The 19,631-nt window shown below is 39.3% G+C and overlaps 1 protein-coding gene across 1 annotated transcript in view; it reads left to right on the top strand.

Annotated features, from left to right (window-relative positions):
• anos1b (anosmin 1b) overlaps positions 1–19,631 on the top strand; it is a 71,170-nt gene that overhangs the window by 43,755 nt on the left and 7,784 nt on the right. Inside the window, exons 5-10 of the mRNA XM_041790542.1 lie at positions 812–996; positions 3,956–4,085; positions 11,035–11,128; positions 11,669–11,912; positions 15,998–16,136; positions 18,782–19,015. Coding sequence (XP_041646476.1) covers positions 812–996; positions 3,956–4,085; positions 11,035–11,128; positions 11,669–11,912; positions 15,998–16,136; positions 18,782–19,015 — 1,026 coding nt within the window. The remainder of the gene's footprint in view (positions 1–811; positions 997–3,955; positions 4,086–11,034; positions 11,129–11,668; positions 11,913–15,997; positions 16,137–18,781; positions 19,016–19,631) is intronic.

Below are 19,631 nucleotides of genomic sequence, written 5' to 3'. Positions count from 1 at the left end.
TCCTGACTCATGTGATATAGCTCTCACATCACTGGTGCCAAAAAACAAAACAGCACTACACTGATTTTCCTGACAGTTTGACTCACTGAATCACAACTTCATGAACAAGGAAGAGGTTAAAAGAAATCCTGCATGATAAGAAAAAAATCACCTCATTGGATTGATGTTTATATCTCTTGTATACTGAACAAAAAAAAGACTTCATATCTGCATTTTAAGAAAATGTGAAATGATATACTCACCTGTGGGCTGCCATGTTTTCTACTCTGCACTTCCCTATGGTTAATGTGACGTCATCTAGCCCATACTCTCTCTATGCCCATCAAGTCTGAATGTTATGACTCTGATTGCACTGTTAGGGAAGAGAACAATCATGAAGTAACTCTCAGAGTAATCCAAAGTGAGTATAGTCACAAAGGAAAAGAGAAGAGAGTAGAGCTAGTTAAAGTGTGTGTATAGGTCATTAGTGCCGACCAAGGGAGAGAGAGAGAGAGAGAGAGAGAGAGAGGGCCAACCTGGTGTTAGCGGTGCATCCTGTATAGCTCTAAGGACAGCTGTTCACACCTGGACTAACCACCATCATATCTTTATAAATTATATATATATTGCTTTCGATTTACGTCGCTTTGGATAAAAGCTTCTGCAAAATGACATTGTAACATATCCCAACATCTCAGGGATCACCTGAACACACTTTCTCACTTCATATACATATGAATTACTTTTTTAAAACTTATGACCCATTTCACTTCATGTTTGATGCAACTTATTAAATGCTTTCTCGTAAAATCTGTCAATAATGTCCATCCAGGTGTTCCTCTGAAGCCTCGCCGAGAGATGAGCTTTGTGGAGGACTCTGAGGGTCGCGTGAAGGTCGTCTGGGTGTCAAAGTTTAACGTCAGCGTGGAGCCGGTCGTTTACATGCTGCAGTCCCGCTGGAACATCGGCATTCATCCCAGTGAAGACCACGCCTCTCCTTGGACCACCATTGCCATGGTAAGTACAGTAACCTGCAGCCTTTCTTGGACTGTTTACAGTATGAGAGCTGATATGAGTCAAACAACCATTGATACAAAACATTTTTATAGATATGTTGACATATTTCTGTATTCTGTTCACACATGAAGAGATAAAATATCTTGTTCATGCCAGTCTGCTTACAGCAGTGCTGTGTGGATGTTGATGTAGTGAAGCTGATTGTTGGTGAAAAATGTATTACAACATAGCACATAGATTTTTCTGTCTAGCTAGCATTTTTCTGTGATTGAAGCTCTAAAAATGGTTCCCCGTGCCTTTAAAAGTGGAAAAATGCCACAACGTTTGCAACATATCTTTACCTCATAACTCTCAATTTGCCTCAAATGATGAAACTTCTCAGCTATGGAGATGGATGTTAGTCTCTGTTTCCACCTCATCCGTCTGCTGCCTCGCTGTCTAAACCTCTCCACCCCAGCAAGTCTCCCATTCTGCCAGGGTAAACCGTCTGTGAGTGTGTGTGAGAGCACTGTACGTCTGTGTGTGTGAGCCTGTGTGAGGTTAGGTAAATAAGCAGAGCTTAAAAAGGAACCACAGGCAGCCACAGTCGTTCCACCGGCTGAGTCTGAATGACTGAACGCTCATTATAGACTTAAATAGATGGCAGCTTGTGTCTGTCAGTGTGTGGCTCTGTGTAGATGAGTAGATTTTAAGCAGCGATTACATTCACACTGTCAGAGAGACAAAACATGTGAATCCTCAGGAATTTGAACTATAATTTTAGCAAATCATTTAATTTGACTATTATCAGATGAAATTCCAATCCTGCTTTGTACATCTTACTTTCTCATTCTCATTACGTTGTGTCATGTATCGGTCTGAAATAACAGTGCTCTTTTGTGTTTTGAAAGATAATACAGTACCTCAAAAAAGTATTTTCCTCCATCCTGATCTCTTTCTTTTTTTGCATATTTGTTGCATTTTAATGTTTCAGATCATCAAACAAATTTTGATTTAGACAAAAATGACCTGAGTGAATACAAAATGCAGATCAGAAACAGTCATTGACATTTTTCAGTCTGAAAAGAGTTACAAAGCTATGTCGAAGGCTTTGGGACTCCAGAGAACCACAGTGAGAGCCATTATCCACAAATGGAGAAAACTTGGAACAGCGCTGAACCATCCCAGAAGAGGTCAGCCTACCAAAATTACTCAAAGATGGTATCAGCGACTCATCCAGCAGGTCTAAAAAGAACCCAGACCAACATCTAAATATATCATATTTATATCTAAATATGAAGAGTTTGATAATTTAGTGGCATTTATAAGAGAACCATTATGAATAAAAATCATTAATCCTCATGTCAAAATTCTGTTTTCCAACGTAAGTTAGTATTTTCATCAGTTTATTTCAGGTTACTACATGGAGGCTATTGATTGTATAAAAACAGAATTAATTTTTTACAATTTGGACTTTTTATTGACTAAAACTATGATGGATGAACAGGACGAAAATGTGACTAAAACTTCAACTATTTTTGTCTAAAGACTAAAACTAAGACTAAATCTGAGAAACATCTGCCAAAATTAACATTGGCCTATTCATTGTCTTGACTTAAATCAGATTGAGATGCTGAGGCATGACCTTAAACAGGCTGTTTGTGACCAAAAACCCTCCAATGTGGCTAAATTGAAAATATTTTGTAAAGAAAAGTGGGCTTAAATTCCTCTACAGCGATGTGAAAGACGCATTGCCGGGTAACACAAACACTTGCTTGCAACTGTTGCCAACAAGCTCGGCACATCCAGTTATTGGATTTAGGGGGCAAATACTTTTTCTCATAGGGCCTGCTTGGTTTTTGTAGTTTTTTCCCCTTAATAAATGTGAGCATCATTTACAAATTCGAGTTATCTTTGTCTAATTTTAAAATTTGTCTGATTACCTGAACTATTTAAGTGTGACAAATATGCAAAAACAAGCCATAAATAAGGAAGGGGACAAATATTTTTTCACAGCACTGTTGTTCAAAACAACACAATGAATTCCTACATTTTTAAATTTCTCCTGGATTTAAGTCTCGTTGAATGATTTGAACATGGTACTACTGAATGGGAGTGCTTATTTTTAAAAGGGAGTTATGTTGGCACAAACGTGAACGAGAGCTGGTGGGACAGATTGCTTGATTCATGAAAGTGAACCCTGCATGTTTAGTCTTGCCATTGTCTTCTTTAGATTAATGTTGGTATCTTTTATTTGCATGTTGTACAAAGAAACGCACTAGATTTCAACATTTTAGAAAAATTCAAACACAGATTCATGTCTAGGCTGTAACTGTTGTGCAATGCAGTCTGGTTGTAGTCATGTCAGTCGGTTGCATCGCTCTTCTTCCTTCATCTTTCTGATTATACTCAAGTGGATCTACATTAAAGTAACGTTTCCCTTATTGTTCATTTCTACGTAAACTTCCCTTGGGGTAAGATTAAAACTGCTTAAAGACATCACTTATACAAAGAAGAGCAATCTGACCATGTGACATCCCTATCCATAATGCACTGCATGACAATGACAGCTAACTTGTGAATTTGTTATTTTATTCCCTCTTTGTCTTTGGACCTTGTACACATAAAGATTCTAATACTAATCTGATAAAGTAAACATGTTTTAATTTGCAGAGATCCTTTGAATATATTTTTTAACCCTATAAAATGGGTTTAATGCCTGTTTTGAAGCTCTGATTGAAACATTTAGATCAATAGGAAACTTTGGAGCAAGTTCATAATTCTTCTGTACATCAGTGTTGGAATCAGAGAAGTCAAACCTCTTTAGTTGAGCAAAAACAAGATTTTCAAAGGGTATGTGGTCACGAAACACAACCAGTTTATTTGTTAGATACAGCAAAATGTGAGATTAAAAGGCTCTTAGATACTAATCTGATGTCATGCATGGTGTAAATGTAATGTGGTGTGTTTGTCCTTTCAGACCCTCTCTGAAAATGTGGTTCTGTCAGATTTGAGGCCTCAGCGCTGGTACCAGTTCAGAGTAGCGGCCATCAACAGCCACGGCAGCAGAGGCTTCACCACACCCAGCAGACACTACATCTCCAGTAAAGGTAACACAGTCTGAACACACGCTGTTATTTTCTGTAGAGAGTGGTGAGGCACTGAACAAAACACGGATTCCTGCATCCCATTTGTGCCATTTTACGAGAGATATTACACTTCTCTGAGGAAAACGAAGAAACTGAGTAACATTTAGTTTCCTGTCCTTCCCTGTTCTTTCTCTCTGCTCACTCAGAGTTGATGGATAAGGTATACGCAGCAGGGAAACTATCAGACAGTCCATAAAACACAGACAGGAAACAGAAAATGCACACAAGTGCAGCACAGAAACACACATTAAATCACAACGCACACGATTCAGTTGGGTGAAAGCCAGACTGAAATCTGGTGGAGGACAGTGAAAGAGGGTAAAGGGGGAGAAAGACCTGCCCCTCTCTCTCTCACTCACACATAGACGCACACAGTAGGAGGTCGTAACTCTAATGCTTCACAGACTGAGGTCATGTTGGTGCTGTTCCAGGATTGGCTGGTGATATGAATCCCCTGCAGGGATTGGCTTAAGCGTGTTTGCATGTGAGAAATGACTTCAGGTTGGATCGAGCTTTGGAAAAAAAAAGCTCTTTATCAATCGAGGACTTACTGGAGATTATGAGGAGGTGTCTGAGATATCATTTTCTACCACCTTTAACTAAACACAAAGTCTAGCAATTCCTCAAAAATCCAATGTGGTTGGAAATATTCAACCTGTGTTACAGGAGACTGGAAACCACTTTAAAATCTGCATGGAGGGAGACGGACAGGTGTTTTATGACACAGTTTTTACCTGCAAGTGTATGAACCACTGGAATAAGTTATATTTGGTAAAACCACAATGAGAAAATAAATGAAGACACATGAAGCAGATCAGTTTCAACCCTTTGATGTTGGAATTTATTAATGGATATCCCTTAGAGATGATTCATCTTGTTTTAGAGGATCCAACACCAAACGAGTACATACAGAGGCTCCCATGAACCATCCCACCCACACACTATTCTCATAAGCCTGATAAGTCCAGACAATGTTAAAAGAAGTAGAGAACATGAAGCGTGTTTCACATAGAAAGTGCAGACATTGATAGTATTGACAGTAATGATAATACTGATGGGAATTACAAAGTTAACAAACAGAAGTCTGACAATTAAAGGAACAAGAATACTTTATGATAAGAAGCAGTATGCTTTAAGAAATTATAGAGACCTTATGAGCTGACTGTTCACAGATTCTTGGCAAGTTGTTCCAGTCTGCAGGAGCTTGGAATTTAAAGACACGTCTGCCAATGTCTTTGTTGATTTTTGGGTCAAAGAGGAAAGGTTTTTGGGTGTGTCTGAGAGCAAATGAGGATATTATTGACAGTTAACTTAAATCACAACATCTCTGCATCTGATATGATTGATTTATCAGCCTGCATTGTTTGGATACATATCTTAGAGGAGTTTGCTCCTCTTTGCTCAAATTAGAAGATTGTCCCTGGCAGTACTTATATTGCACTGTACCCTATAGGATGACACTTTTCTTCAGTGGTTAGGGTATCAGAGGGGATCGTTCTATCTACTAAATTTTGTAGGTTTATTTTTGTTTTTTTCTACTCTTTTGACAGCATCCGGCAGGAAAATATATGCATCGTATAAGGACGCTCAAATATTAAGGATGCATGATTTAATCCACATGAAATCATGATCTGCAGATAAAAGCTGAAAAAATATTAGTATTAGCAGATAGTATTTTTTTATATTTAATACCAATATATAAACTGTAAATATTTGCTGTATGTACAAAAATGTTTTGAAGTTTAAGGCAAGGCCAACCTGCCTACTTAAGCTGAAGTGTTTGTTCACTCTCCTTGAATTTTTAAAGTGTGTTTTAAGCACTGAAATTTGTCTCTTTGTTCATGCTTAAACCCCTCAAAAGTGTGTTTAAGAGACTGAATTTTTAGGTCCGAACTACATTAATATGTCTGGCTCAATATTGGTATCAGCGTAAATCATTTTGAAAATATCTGCGTGTTGGATATCAGCCAAAACCTTGTTAATTGTGCATTCCTAGCAAATATCAAAACTCCCCGTTTGACTTGATATTTAGAAATCTTTAAAGGTGAGCTACTTGTATGAAGATCGTTCTAGATTGCAGGAGTACAGGATGATATCTGCGGCAAGCAGGTACAGAAAAAAATGTTAAAACGACAGCGTAAGAATCTGAATTTTTTACATTGAACAGTACTCCTTATTAGAGAAACAAAACATATCCTATACAAACCCATGGCCCAACACGGGAGAGACAACTCATCTGGTCAGGAGTCAGCTGTTTCCTTACATCTGAAGGATGCAGGACATTCCTTTGAGAACAGCAAGAGAGAGGTGTCAAGGAAGACATTTATGTCAAGCTGGAGAAACCATCTTTGTACAGAGGTGGTGGGCTAAGACACCTCTTATCCCCTACATACGATGCAGCCTTGGATTGCTTTCCACAGTACGCTTATAGCTGGATCACATGACCTAACATCATGCATCCCTGGCAAACCTGAAAAGGCCCGGGGGAACACTCCCTCAGGTGAAACTAGGTCAGCAACTCTGCTAACAACTCTCAGGTGACCACCCAGATCATTAGCATGTGGATGGTCAACAGAGACTATAAATTCTAGATCCGGCCCCAGTCATTTAGAACTGAAGAAGCCATTTGTTGGCGAGGTTAAATGTCTTGTAAGAACCTCAGTCAAGTCTAGTTGCCCTCTTTACAAAGATTTGAGTAACCTACACCTAGTGTTTTTATTTGCATGTGCATTGATGTTGTATGTATACAGTATGTGGATTTAAAAAGGAAGAAGTATAAAAATGGTTTGCAAATACACTTTGGAGGCTGCCAATATTCCTGGGTGACTGCAAATGTACCTGGGTGGCCCACCCCAAGATCAATCATGTGTGGTAAATACTGTACTGTGCTAATGTGTACAATGTGAAAAAGGAGTCCAACAGGATTTTAATCCATCATCTGCGTATATGATGCACAAATCCACTTTGCTCTGTGGTAAACTTTTGGATCTTTTGCACTAATAAGCCTTTGCAGATTTACAAAGGTGTCTTTCTATTTTAAAAATGCGTTTTGTTGTGTAGCTTGTGTTGGATTTGATATTTAAAAATGTTTAAAAAGTAATTGCAGATTAATGGCGCCTTCAACTTCATACATCAGTGATCAACAGCTTTCCACTGCAGCTTCTCAAAAACTTGACAAAACACATGCCAGAAATTCTGTGTGCAATTGATCTTTATTCCTTTTTCCACCTGAGAGATCAACACCATCTGGGATTGATTAGTAAGTGAGTTGTTTGGGAATGATCTCTTAATACAGTGATGAATGGAGTAAAATGTAAAAACTGGACATAACCAATGTAGTGCATCTTCACATTGCTGATATGATTAAGATTAATGAATCCCAAAGCCTGTCATTTATTTATTTTTAATGTACTGACAGTAATATTAGAAGCTAAAGTTGTGCTTTAAGTGGCTCCTTTAGTTTTACTCGTTTCCTCCAGGAATCAGTACCGTTCTGCTTTCTGTCGTTTGGGTTTGTTTTTATTGTTCAATTACAGACTTATGAGGCAATGCATCTTTCCATTAATAGATTTTATGATAAGTTAATTAAAGCAGATGCTTGCTCCAACATAGAAATCAGTAAATGCTTCAAAAAGAACATTTTCTTCTGCAAGCTGATAATTCCTGAACTCGTGCCCCTGAAAACATCACAGCTAGTTTTCCCAGGTCAGTTTAATTGAGTAGGCTTAGAAAAGTAACATCTTCTTGTGTTTGTAGAGTCTAAAATCTCTGCTAAGAATTGGGCTTTAGGGGATCCTGTTGCAGATCTTTTGCAGTCAGATAAAATCAATGAGGAATTCAATGAAAATGTTTGACTCTTGATGAGTAGCCCAAAGTCAGAGAAAAGGCAAATGCATAATCATATACACTTGTCTAAAACAGACAAAATAAAAGAGTTACCAATGTCTGCATGTAACTTTCTGCAAGAGAGCAAGAGGTAAAATTGAAAATGGTTAAATTATTCTGTTATTGTGGTTGTATGTGCACCCTTGTGTACGCTTATGTATTTCAAGGCCCAGGGTCAGAGGTTAAAGACACACACTCTAACATTATAAATACCATCTGATGGGAGTCAGAGGCTTGTGTTTCCAGTTCATTAGCCTGATTAGTTAGGGGCTGGAGGTCGGGGTCACAAATCAGGAAGCCTGCAGACGTCAGGATGGTTAAAGTTCCTTCACTGTGACCTGCTGCTAACCAGAGAGAATCTGAATTTGAAAAACTGCTCTTTCTGTTCATTCAGATGTCAGTGTTTTCACAGAACCTGCCAGCTGTTATTATGAGGGAATCAAGAAACTCCTCTTGATGTCTTCATCTTGTACAGCAGTGAGCTAAAGTCAGCTGATTGAGGGAGGGAGAGCGAAAAAACACCTCAGAGAAAAACATGTGTTATGCTTCTGATCTAAAAGTGACTGCTGGCACAGAGCGACCTCCTGCTTATTCTAAAGAGGAAAAAACTTCATGCATATGGACAAACAGCCGAGGTCCTGAAGTCCTAATATGCTGCCCTCACTTTGATCTCTGCATCAGGGTCAGCCGAGCACAGCCCTGGGCCGGTGGGAGGGCTGCAATGGGGAATGTAGTTCTAATCAGATGCATTTTGTAGTTTAATGAAAACAGGATTGGGGTTTGAGGTTCTAATGAGATACAGACTCCGTGTTGAAAGAGCTGCGACCTGGAGATTTAATCTCAGAAGCAAACAGTGGCTCAGTGGTGGTCGCTTTAGGTCTGCATTGTGGGAGCTACTGAAAATGGAGGCTCAAAGCGTCTCCTGTAGTGCTTACCTTTAATGCTTTAAATCTAATTGGTTTTGTAAACTTACATAAGACAAAGAGGAAGGAAGCTTACCCTCTAGAGTGGCTTCTTTTGGTCCTGAGTTATTTAACAATTCAGTCAAGCTGACGACCAGCCCCTGCTCTGTTGGAAAGCTTCTTGATATCCAAATCTTACTAGCTTTCTGTTATCAAGAAGTTGAAATAAGGTTTTCTTTAAAATTAATTTTAGGCTTTGCATGATTTTATTGTAAGGACAGGACAGGGAGTTGAGTCAGAAACAGAGAGGAAAGATTGGAGGTTGATGTGTGGTAGATTTCTGAGGGTTGGAGTGGAACCTGTAGCAACAGCCTCTGTATGCAGGATGCCAGATCAACCACGGCGATAAACCATTTAATCCTTAGCTAAAAGGAGTCTTAAATTTCTGTAAACTTTGGCTTTGATTCAGGCATTTTTATGCTGGATTATCCAAAGGGAGAAAGTGTACAATTGTTCCTTGAAGCAGAGCAGGAAAAAGCCACACAGCAGCTATCCCATAATTTAAATCCAGTCTTCAGCATCATTGGTGAGCATCCAAGGGGGTTAAGTGTAGACCACTCAGTTTGGCTGTCAGAGTTCAGTTTGGTCTGCTGGTGATCTCCTAAATATTACAGCTTTTGCTTCCACTGCATAGCTGTCATTTAGCTCTTCATTCGTGAACAAACCAGGGCATCTCAGTTAGCAATGGAAGTGTAACAGGGACTGTAATGATATTGTTTTCAAATACATGTCCTTTAATATGAAGTTGGCCCCCATTTTGCAGCTATAACAGCTTTTACTCTTCTTAAAAAGGCTTTACACAAGATTTTGGAGTGTTTCTGTGGGAATTTGTGTCCATTCATTCGCAATGTCTGTTCCAGTTCATCCTAAAGGTGCTTGATGGGGTTGAGGTCAGGGCTCTGTGTGTACCAGTCAAGTGCTTCCACACCAGACTCCTTAAACCATGTCTTTATAGTCCTTGCTTTGTGCACTGGGGCACAGTCATGTTGGAATAGAAAAGGGCCTTTCCCAAACTGTTGCCACAAAGTTGGAAGTATAGCATTGCCCAAAATGCCTTGGTATGCTGAATCATTAAGATTGGCCTTCACTGGAGATGAGGGGTCTAGCCCAAACTCTAAAAACAGCGCCATACCATCATCCCCAGCAACGTTCTTGTTAGCATCCTCTCAGCATCCGTCAAACCAAGATTCTGTCCAGTCTAGTGTCAGTGTGCTTACTCTTACGTACCATAAGCCTAGCAGTCTTTGACCCCGCTCTGTGATTTCACATGGTCTTCTGTTTCATTGCTGAGTTGCTGTTGTTCCTAAATGCTTCCACTTTCTAACTGTATCACTTATAGATGACTTTGATGAAATTTTGGGAACCATCTTATTGCAAAGGTGGCATCCATCACAGTAACATGCTTGATGTCATTTGGCTCTTCAGAACGACCCATTTTTTAACCAAAATGTTTACAAATGGAGACTGCATGGCTACGTGCTTGATTTTATACACCTGTGGCAAGAGGTCTGATTAAAAAACACAAATTCAATAATTCAATGAGTGTGGTAAAATGATTTTATCCATATAGTATATGTCACTTGGGACAAAAACATCTGGCAAATTTTAACATATTTTACTGGCATTTTCACATCAGAGATGATTGTTTCGCACTATGCCTGTGCATGCTTGTGTTCACACCAATCAAATGAAACAGACTTTGGTGGAAAAGTACTCAGACTCCTACCCAGGTCCCCAATGTAAAACCACCAAAAAGACTTCCTTCCAATAACTGTGGTAATATTAGTCTTTAGAAGGAGTGAAAACAAACTGACTGAGATGCCTCTTAACTTTTGTCTTTTCTATGGCTCTCTGAAATTCAAAAACGCCAAAAGTTTCTGATTAACATTTGAAGCACCATCATTACTCCTCTCATTTCACCAAAAGGGTTAAAATCAGCCCTCTTTCTTTCATATATTCATGGTTAAAGCTAAGAGAAATACTCAGGCCATGAAAATGTGCCTGTTGTTTCTCATTTCTACCTTTTCTCATGACAGTAACTTTTTGCCCCTTTCTCTCTGCAGACCCCTCTCCTCCAGAATCTCCTTTGAATATCAGAGTGAGCAATCAGACTTTGGACTGGATAGTTTCACATCCAGGGACCCAGTTCACAGAAAGGTAATGCCTAAAAACTTAATAAATATGTGTATTTCTTTACTTTTTCCTTTGCTCTGTATCTTACCTTCATTCCTTCAGCTCCAGCAGGATGTCATTGCACACAATCAGTCATGAAATGTGGTCATGTGGAGCATCGTCGCCTGTCTGATGAAAATTACAGTTCATGTTTATTCAATCATATCTTGCTGTGTCTTTTCTATTTGTGTACTTTGATGCTTAACAAGGGCACATAAAGTTCAGAACATGTCTTGGATCAACTGCCGTGTTCCTATAAATCACCTAATAACAGAGATGAGGATTTAAATTGTAGCTTTGGTTCAGCATGAAGATAAATAGTAGAGGCTATACATGGAATAAATGAGGGATAGGAAATAAGAGTGGAAGTGTTTCATCCATTTAACTGCCACTCAGCTCAGCCTCTTTGAAAACATTTACTTTTAAACTTAACTATCCAGGAAGTGCTTTTCTTTTTACCTTGTTACTTTAATTTGTTTGCATCCTTGTTTTGATGTTGTTTGACTTGTTGCTCTCTCCGCTCAGGTCGAGGGGAAGCGGGGTCACGGTGGCCGTCTTAATAAGCTGGGACCCCCCCAAAGAGGGAGACCTGCCAGTACACAACTACAGAGTCACCTGGATGCCTCGACACACACAGACAACACACAAACACACACAAAAACTGAATTCAGACACACATACAACACACAGTAGTATGCACTCACGTCCTCCACACTCGCACACAGCAGAGCAGGATAAAAAAGAGAGCAACACCAGAGTAACCCAGGGGGTAAGAGCACAGTTTTATAAACTTCATTACATTTAATGAAATAATTTAATGATTTAATTGTACTACAATATTTGTTTGTGTAATCAATCCAATGCTCTTCTCAAAATTAAATGTATGGAAATGTTTATCTTTTATCAAGGAAAAGCTATTTCAAATTGAATTACTGCAAGACTGCAAACTCAGCATCATATGCATTTGTGCAAATAGTATGACGATTTGTTAAAGTCTTTCCTTTTGGACATTGAGGGGAAAAGACAGATGCTCCATTACATATACTTCATATATAATATCTGTCCATTCATCAGTGGTGGGTGGGTGATGTTTCTGCCAATTCCTAGTTATAGCTTTTTTTCTCGCATTCTGACATTTCTGACTTCTCAGAGAAGCCCAGTGAACCGGCTCAAATTTGGGTGAATTCAGTTTGAAATTCCTCATTCCTGTTCAAAATGGTAAATCGTGGAGAGCTCACGATTGCATTAAAGCACTTCATGATGCTGGATGGTCTTTGAGACAAATATGACAGGTGGTCTAATAAATTTGTTAAGTACTGTATATATACAAGTCAGTATACATTATTGGTACAGTAGCAACGGAACAAAAAGTATAAAATAAACATCAGTCTACTGTTGAAGTGCAAAGTCTGATGTAAAACTATACATACCCACAACATACACAACATCATCAGCTGCACCTGAGACATTTTACTACACATGTAAACCCTGCACCACACATGTGCTCATTCAGTCTTTGTGGTGTCCTGGTTTGGATTACTGCATTGCTTTCACAGACCACAGCAGAGCTCAAAGTTCTGTAAACAACTACTGAAGTGCAAACTGAAATGTTTGATTAAATTTCCCTTTAATAATGATTTATAAAGCACATTTAAAACCACTAAAGCTGACAGAAGTGCTTTACAATTAAACAAAATCAAGAAATAAAAAGAACACAATGCAAAGATGAGGCCAAAATAGGAAGAGATACACAAAGGAACAGATAAAACTCACATTTGACCCTCAGTTTTTCTTTTTGACATTAGACATTAAATGGCCACATTTATTGTGACAATCATTATATGAACAGCTGCAAACTCAAGAAATTAGTATGTTGTATAAAATGGGAATAAACACTAATTATGATGAATTTTAAAACATTTCTGCCCCATAATTGATTGAAAATAGCATATAGGCAGTAAGTCAAATGTTGACACTGAGAAATGTCATTGTGTTTTGAATATGAAATGCCTAATTTGAATTTATTGCTGATAACTTTATCAGAGACCCGTCTACCACTGATTCCATTCTGGGTCATGGGGGCTGAAGCCAATCTCAGCTGTTGTTTGGCAAGAGGCAGGGTACACTATGGATGGGTCACCAGTCAATTACAGGGCTAACAAATAGACATATAACCAGGCACACTCACAGCTATGGGCAATTTAGAGCAGTGAACTGGTCTAGCCTCAGGACCCAGCGTCACTCTTAATGATAAATCAGGACCCAGACTCTGAGCCATTCAAATGGGGTTTTTTTTTGTTTTGAATGAAAAAGGTTTGGACCTAACATGGAACAAAAGAAGTGACCTGACAAACGTATAGAGACATATCCTTCAAAATAAAGCTTATTGTAGACTTTTTAAAGATTGTTTTTGGGCTGTCTTGCCTTAATTTAGATAGAATGGCCAAAAAGAGACAGGAAACATGTGAAGAGGGAATGGAGGTAAGACACTCACCGAACAGTGCTGAGACTGGGAATCGATCTCTCGGCCAGTGTGCCAAGGACTGAAGCCTCTGTACATGGGCACCTGCTCTTCCAACTGAGCCACAGCTGCGCCCAGCACATTGTAGACATTTATCATGGTCTTTTTTATTTACAGCCACACATCCAAGACCCACAGAAGACAGCTTTGCAAGTTACGTTTTGGTTCCGACCCACAAGTTGAGAACAATGGATTTAGAGTCATGAATTACCTTCACAAGTGTGTTGTTGATATGTGGGACAAAGCTGGAGAACCCAGAGAGAACCCCACATGCACAGGGAGAACATGCACAAAGAAAGATCCTGTCCAACCACGGTTCAAAACAGAAATCATCTTGCTATGAGGAAAAAGCACTACCCACTTCCACACCATGCAGCACTTCATCAGGGATGGCTTTGTTTCTTTCATCAAGACACTGCCAAATTACATTCTGCAGGTATTACAGCAGCCTGAATCCATAATCAAAGAGTCTGGGTGACAAATGGCCTCATTACAGTCACAACTTGTCACCCATTTAAGATGCCCGGTGCATAATGAAGTATTAGACAAAACGAAAAGCAAGATCAAAATGATGAACAGCTGAAATCCAGCATTTAGCAACATTGTTAAATATTCCACTTTCAGAATGACAGTAACTGATCTTCTCAGTTGTCCAAAAACAAACTCATTTTAACATTTGCCATGTTGCATTTGTGCTATTTTATAAACATTGGGTTTCAGTTTTAAAAATTATCTTTTCTGGTTTTAATACATTTTGTTCAGGGTCCTAACTTTTTGTATTTGGGTTTGTTAACATGACACCAGGGAACTGGCCAAAGTGGTGGAAGTTATTTGTGGCCTTGTTTCTCAATTTAAATGATTCACTGTTAAGCAACACAAAAAGTTTCTTAATGCACCTGCTAAATTATATTTAATTCAGCAAAAACAGTCAACAGAGTTGATTTCTCTCATTTAATTGAAGGTGTGATGGTGATGTTATATTCTCATGATGAAAATAAGTCCAGTCAGCAGCATGAAAATCCCCATAATCACTGAAAACAACACAGATATTACAGCTTAGACGCATCAGCCATGATTGCCAGTGATTTTTTCTCTCCTCAGAATAGCACACTGAGTTCTTTGAAGGGGATCCTTTACCTTTAAACCACTTAAATGTTCATCTCTAAATTGGGCATTCACTTCAAAAGAAGAGACACAAGAGTTAAAAGCAAGTACATTAAGAGTTTAAAGGCACACTCATATGGGCCTGGGTATCCTAAGTAATGATGGCGATCCCAGTCTGAGCCTGGTGGAGCCATTTATCTCCAGTCTGCTCCTCTGTTCTGCTCGGTTGGGAGGCCTGGAATTTAAATGAGGCCCCCTAACTAGTGTTACCTACTTGCAGCTGCATCTAGACACACACAGACACTGCAGCATCGCAACAGGTAGGCAGGGGCAAGACTAGCACGTCTGTGCTCTGTAAAATAGTTTTCATATCATGTAAAGCACTTATATTTTATTGCTCTTTATTAGCACATGATAATACTTTCCCTGGGTACGTATTAAACTTATATCCTGTCTATTAGGAATCTATGGAAGCCTGGAGGGATTTAGCTTTAAACCTGAAGTCAAAGAGGAAATTGAAGGAAGTATTCAAACATGGAAAAACTTCTGCTGAATCAGTGCTTTTAAATATACATCAGCCTCTTTTATATAATGTCCACTCACATTAAGCTCCAAAATAGAAATCCAGGCTTCCCTAACTGTCTCTGTTTCACAAATACACACGTGCAAGCATGTACAGCTGTACAGGACATATGTTTTTTCTATCTTGAGTGTAATGGAAATACTCTTGCCTCATTTTGTCTGCAGGTCCCCTAAAAACTGCTTTTAACCTGCGTTTGTCTAGTTCTGTCTTAAGTGAACACACAGAACCAAACGCACACTCACAGATACAATTAGACTTGTTATCCTCCATGCATCTCTTTGTTGTGACTAGAGCAAACCCATGCAGACAGACAGAGCTGATTGACTAAGAGGATGTTAATGAGCTGTCAGTCAAACAGCAGACTAATGCAGAACAGGCCTGGCCTGTCAGTCACAGAGCAGGACAAACTCAACAAGCAGGCTTTTAATGATGGAGGTTCTGATGACAGTAAGGATGAATGAGGACCATTAAAATGGTGGCAGTGACTGTTCTGGCTCTGGTAGTCCTCCTGAATGCTGACAACAGATTTCTAGCCCTAATTTTTCACTTCATTTCTAGCAGATACTTGCTAAATTCTAGGTAACTCTAGGCATTAAAACTGACCAAGAAGACGTGTCTCATGTTCGTATTTCTTCATGCATTACAGGCTCAGGGTGAGATGTGGCTGCAGGGTCTGTCGCCTGCTACTTCCTACATCCTGTCCGTGCAGACAGTGGCCTACTGGGGTCAGAAGAGGCTGAAAAGTCCCAGAGTTCAAATTGCCTTCACCACAATAAGCCATACAGGTAAAAAAAAACAAAACAAAAAAAACTGTCTTTGTAATAGGGCCTGGTGGTTTAGCTTAAAATCTATTGAACACCATAGTATTTTTTCATCATTTTCAGTGACATCCAGTGTTAGTTGGGGTGGCTACCCTTTACTCCAGTGCCACTCCAAATGAAAGGCATGAAATACTTTATTCATTTAATGTGCTTAACTTAAGCTGCTCATTTTATTTAAAAAAGGATGAGCATCTGTTTTATGTGCAGCTGCCCCTAATCAGTGCTTGGCTTGGCTTGCGTGTTTTGAGAGTGAGTTTTTAAATTTCCTTTTCTTTTCTCATTTTCTATTGCATTCTTTCAAAGATATGTCTCCTTAACATTAAAAACATTTGAACAGTTCTTTTTTGTCTTTCTTAAAGATTTATTGGTGGATTTTTTTTACTTTATTGGAGAGATAGGACTGTGGACAGAGCTGGATACAGGAATAAGAGAGTGGGGAATGACTTGCAGGGAAATACCCACAAGTCAGACTTTAACCTGGGCTGTCCACCTCCATGGGGCGCAACCTAACAACTAAGCCATCTGTGCCCTCGGACAGCTTTTAACGGCTAATTGTAGTATGTTAATTAACATGCAAGTAAGCACGCTCTTTCTACAGTAATAAAATATATTGATATGGATGTTGAAGGGGGCATAACTGCTGTAAAATGATCAGAAAATAGCCCATTCTGTGTCACTTTGTGTGCTACTCTCTACCTGTATTTCCCAGAGCTGTGTTGCTCCTCTGTTACTGAGTTCAGTGCTAATATAGTGTGCCCTGATTAGAGAAAAATCTATGCAAGAAAAAGGCCTTCAGTTTTGATTTTCAGGCAGGAAAATGCTGGAGGTCAAAAGAAAGCATTGCTTTAATCAAGAACGAACTCAAAACATGCATTTATCATGCATCTTTTTTTTTTTTTGCTAACAATGTGTGACGGGTGGACTTCTATAAAATGGATAAAACATTAACCCAATCTGGACAATTTTTATTAATCTCAGTTGCTTTGTTTTGTTTTAATAACTGTAGGGAATTTAAAAGAGATGCCTTATATGCATCAACCTATTTTTTTCCTCTGCATATGTCTGAATTTAATACTGTTCCGGGGGCCGGATGGAAAGATATGGGGGCCTGATGTGGCCCTTGGGCCACCAGTTGATGATCACTGGTGTAAAAGTTTTTAACTTCAAAAACAATGTCAATCCGTCAGAAACATTAGCAAGGGAAACTCAGCAGAGCTCATTGTACAACAGGCGACATCTTAACTCATCTAAACACATTTAAGCACTTATAAAACATATAAAACACTCTGCCCAAGGGCATCCTGGGAAAACTCTGCCATAATAAGGAGATTAGAAATGGCTTTGGGCAGAGCTTAGATTCTACAGAGGATCAACACCATCACAATGCATACAATGTATGACAGAGAGAACTTACCTGGTTAAAAGAAAGTGGACCTAGAGTCCTTAGGAAATGAGGTAAACGGTTTCTGTGCTGTTTGTGTTGCTGTGATTCGGTCATAATGTCTCCTAAAGACTCATTTGGTAGCTGATCCCAAAGACAGAATCACTCACGCTCACATTTCTAAAGATTTCACAAACTTTTACTCTAAATTCTCAATCTGCAGTCTACAGGACCCTAATATGAACACAACCATATATTTCTGAGTTAATGATATTTAAAAGAAACTGCAAACTGCTGTGTTTTGTGACTGTCAGCATTTTTAGTCTCCTGACAGCTGCACTGTTAAAACACACACACACACACACACACACACACACCCCCACACACACACACACATACAAAAGAAAGAGGCGATGTTAGTGGTCGTCCAGGCAACAGAAGTATTTATAGGCGACCTGTTGGTCAGCCCAGTCGAGGATTATAGCCAGCTGCAGCTCAATTATCACACCACATACCAACAATTTTATACGGAACATATTGTCATTTATAATTTAGCTGTATTAATATTTGACACAGACCGTGTTGTGGCCTGGTTTCTTTCAGAGCTAATGAGGGTCAGTAAGGCCAGATAAAACCAATTAATCCTTCAGAGTGAATACATTTACAGTAAAGCTAGCTGACGGCTGCAACCTAGTCAGCACTTTGTAATATTCCAGGCACCATGTAATTTATTATAAATGACATGTGCTGTATAACAAGTTTCATACATCCAGTCATGTTTACATGTTCTCTCAGCTGCCAGGTTTATTGTTACACCTAACGGAAATAATGCGCTTTAGCACAACAAACCTGCAGTAAATCCTCACTGCAGGATTATAATAATGTCCAGGTTTTAGAGAATAGTGAGGCGTTTATTAAACTGTATGATCTTATTAGGGGGTACATTTTGCTAACAGGTGTTTCCGTGAATTAGCCTATCCTCTTTGACACAAATTGGATGGAGAAAAAGGTAGAAAAGAAAAGTGCCATAACTGCTGCCTCCAAATAACTGCACATTAAAATAAATGCTTTAGCAAAACCTTCTCATTAAAATGGATGTATTGCAGAACTTTTCTATCAATCTGAGGTGACCATGAATAACTGACTCGTTTTCTCCGAAAGCCTTCAAACTATATTGTGGAAATATGCAATTAAACACCAGATTTACGAGCTCTCCTCTTATCCAAAGGTGAAGACTTCTCCAATGAGCTCCCCTCCTCCTCATCATCTTCATCATCTCTTCCCTCCTCTCCTTCTCTCTCCTCCTCTTCTACCCCTGACCTCCCCGAAACCTCCTCTCTGCCTAACCCTGAATCCCCCTTTAACCCCGTCACCCCTGGAAATCTGCGCCTGGAGGTTGCTGCCCCTCACTACCATGACAACCAGCTGCAGGTCAAGGTGTTCTGGAAGTGGCCTTTCAATGGTAAATTGATTTTTTTCTCTACCTTGATATGTGTTTATATGCATTGGCATACTGTATGTTGACCTAATTTGATTGCAGTTCCTCTTAGGTCCTCTACAGACACTTTAAGGACTCTGTTTTTATAATACAGGAGTCTCTAGCGCTTCAGCTGTTCCACGGGTGGAGGTTGATGCTTTCAGGAAAGGATCAAAGATTGTTTAAGGGACACTATGGATAGAAGTATTCAGCCACATCTGTTAATACTGAATTCAGGAGTTTTAATCAGACTTGCTGCCCCAGGTGTATAAAATTAGCACCTAGTCATGCAGTCTCCATTTGCAAACATTTGGGATAAAAAATGGGTTGTTCTGAAGAGCTCAGTAGCATCAAGCGTGTACTGTGATGGATGCCACCTTTGCAGTAAGATGGCATGGGGCTGTTTTTTAGGGTTTGAGCTAGGCCCCTCATCTCCAGTATGGGGCAATCTTAGTGCTCCAGCAGATCAAGACATTTTGGACAATGCTATGCTTCCAACTTTGTAGGAACAGTTTGGGTAAGGCCCTTTTGTACTTCAATATAACTGTGCCCCAGTGCAAAAAGCAAGGACTATAAGGACATGGTTTGATGAGTTTGGTGT

Source organism: Cheilinus undulatus, linkage group 7 (assembly GCF_018320785.1).
Source record: "Cheilinus undulatus linkage group 7, ASM1832078v1, whole genome shotgun sequence".
NCBI classification, from domain to species: domain Eukaryota; kingdom Metazoa; phylum Chordata; class Actinopteri; order Labriformes; family Labridae; genus Cheilinus; species Cheilinus undulatus.
Note: the sequence above shows the minus strand (reverse complement) of the source record. Positions and strands in the feature narration are given on the sequence as shown.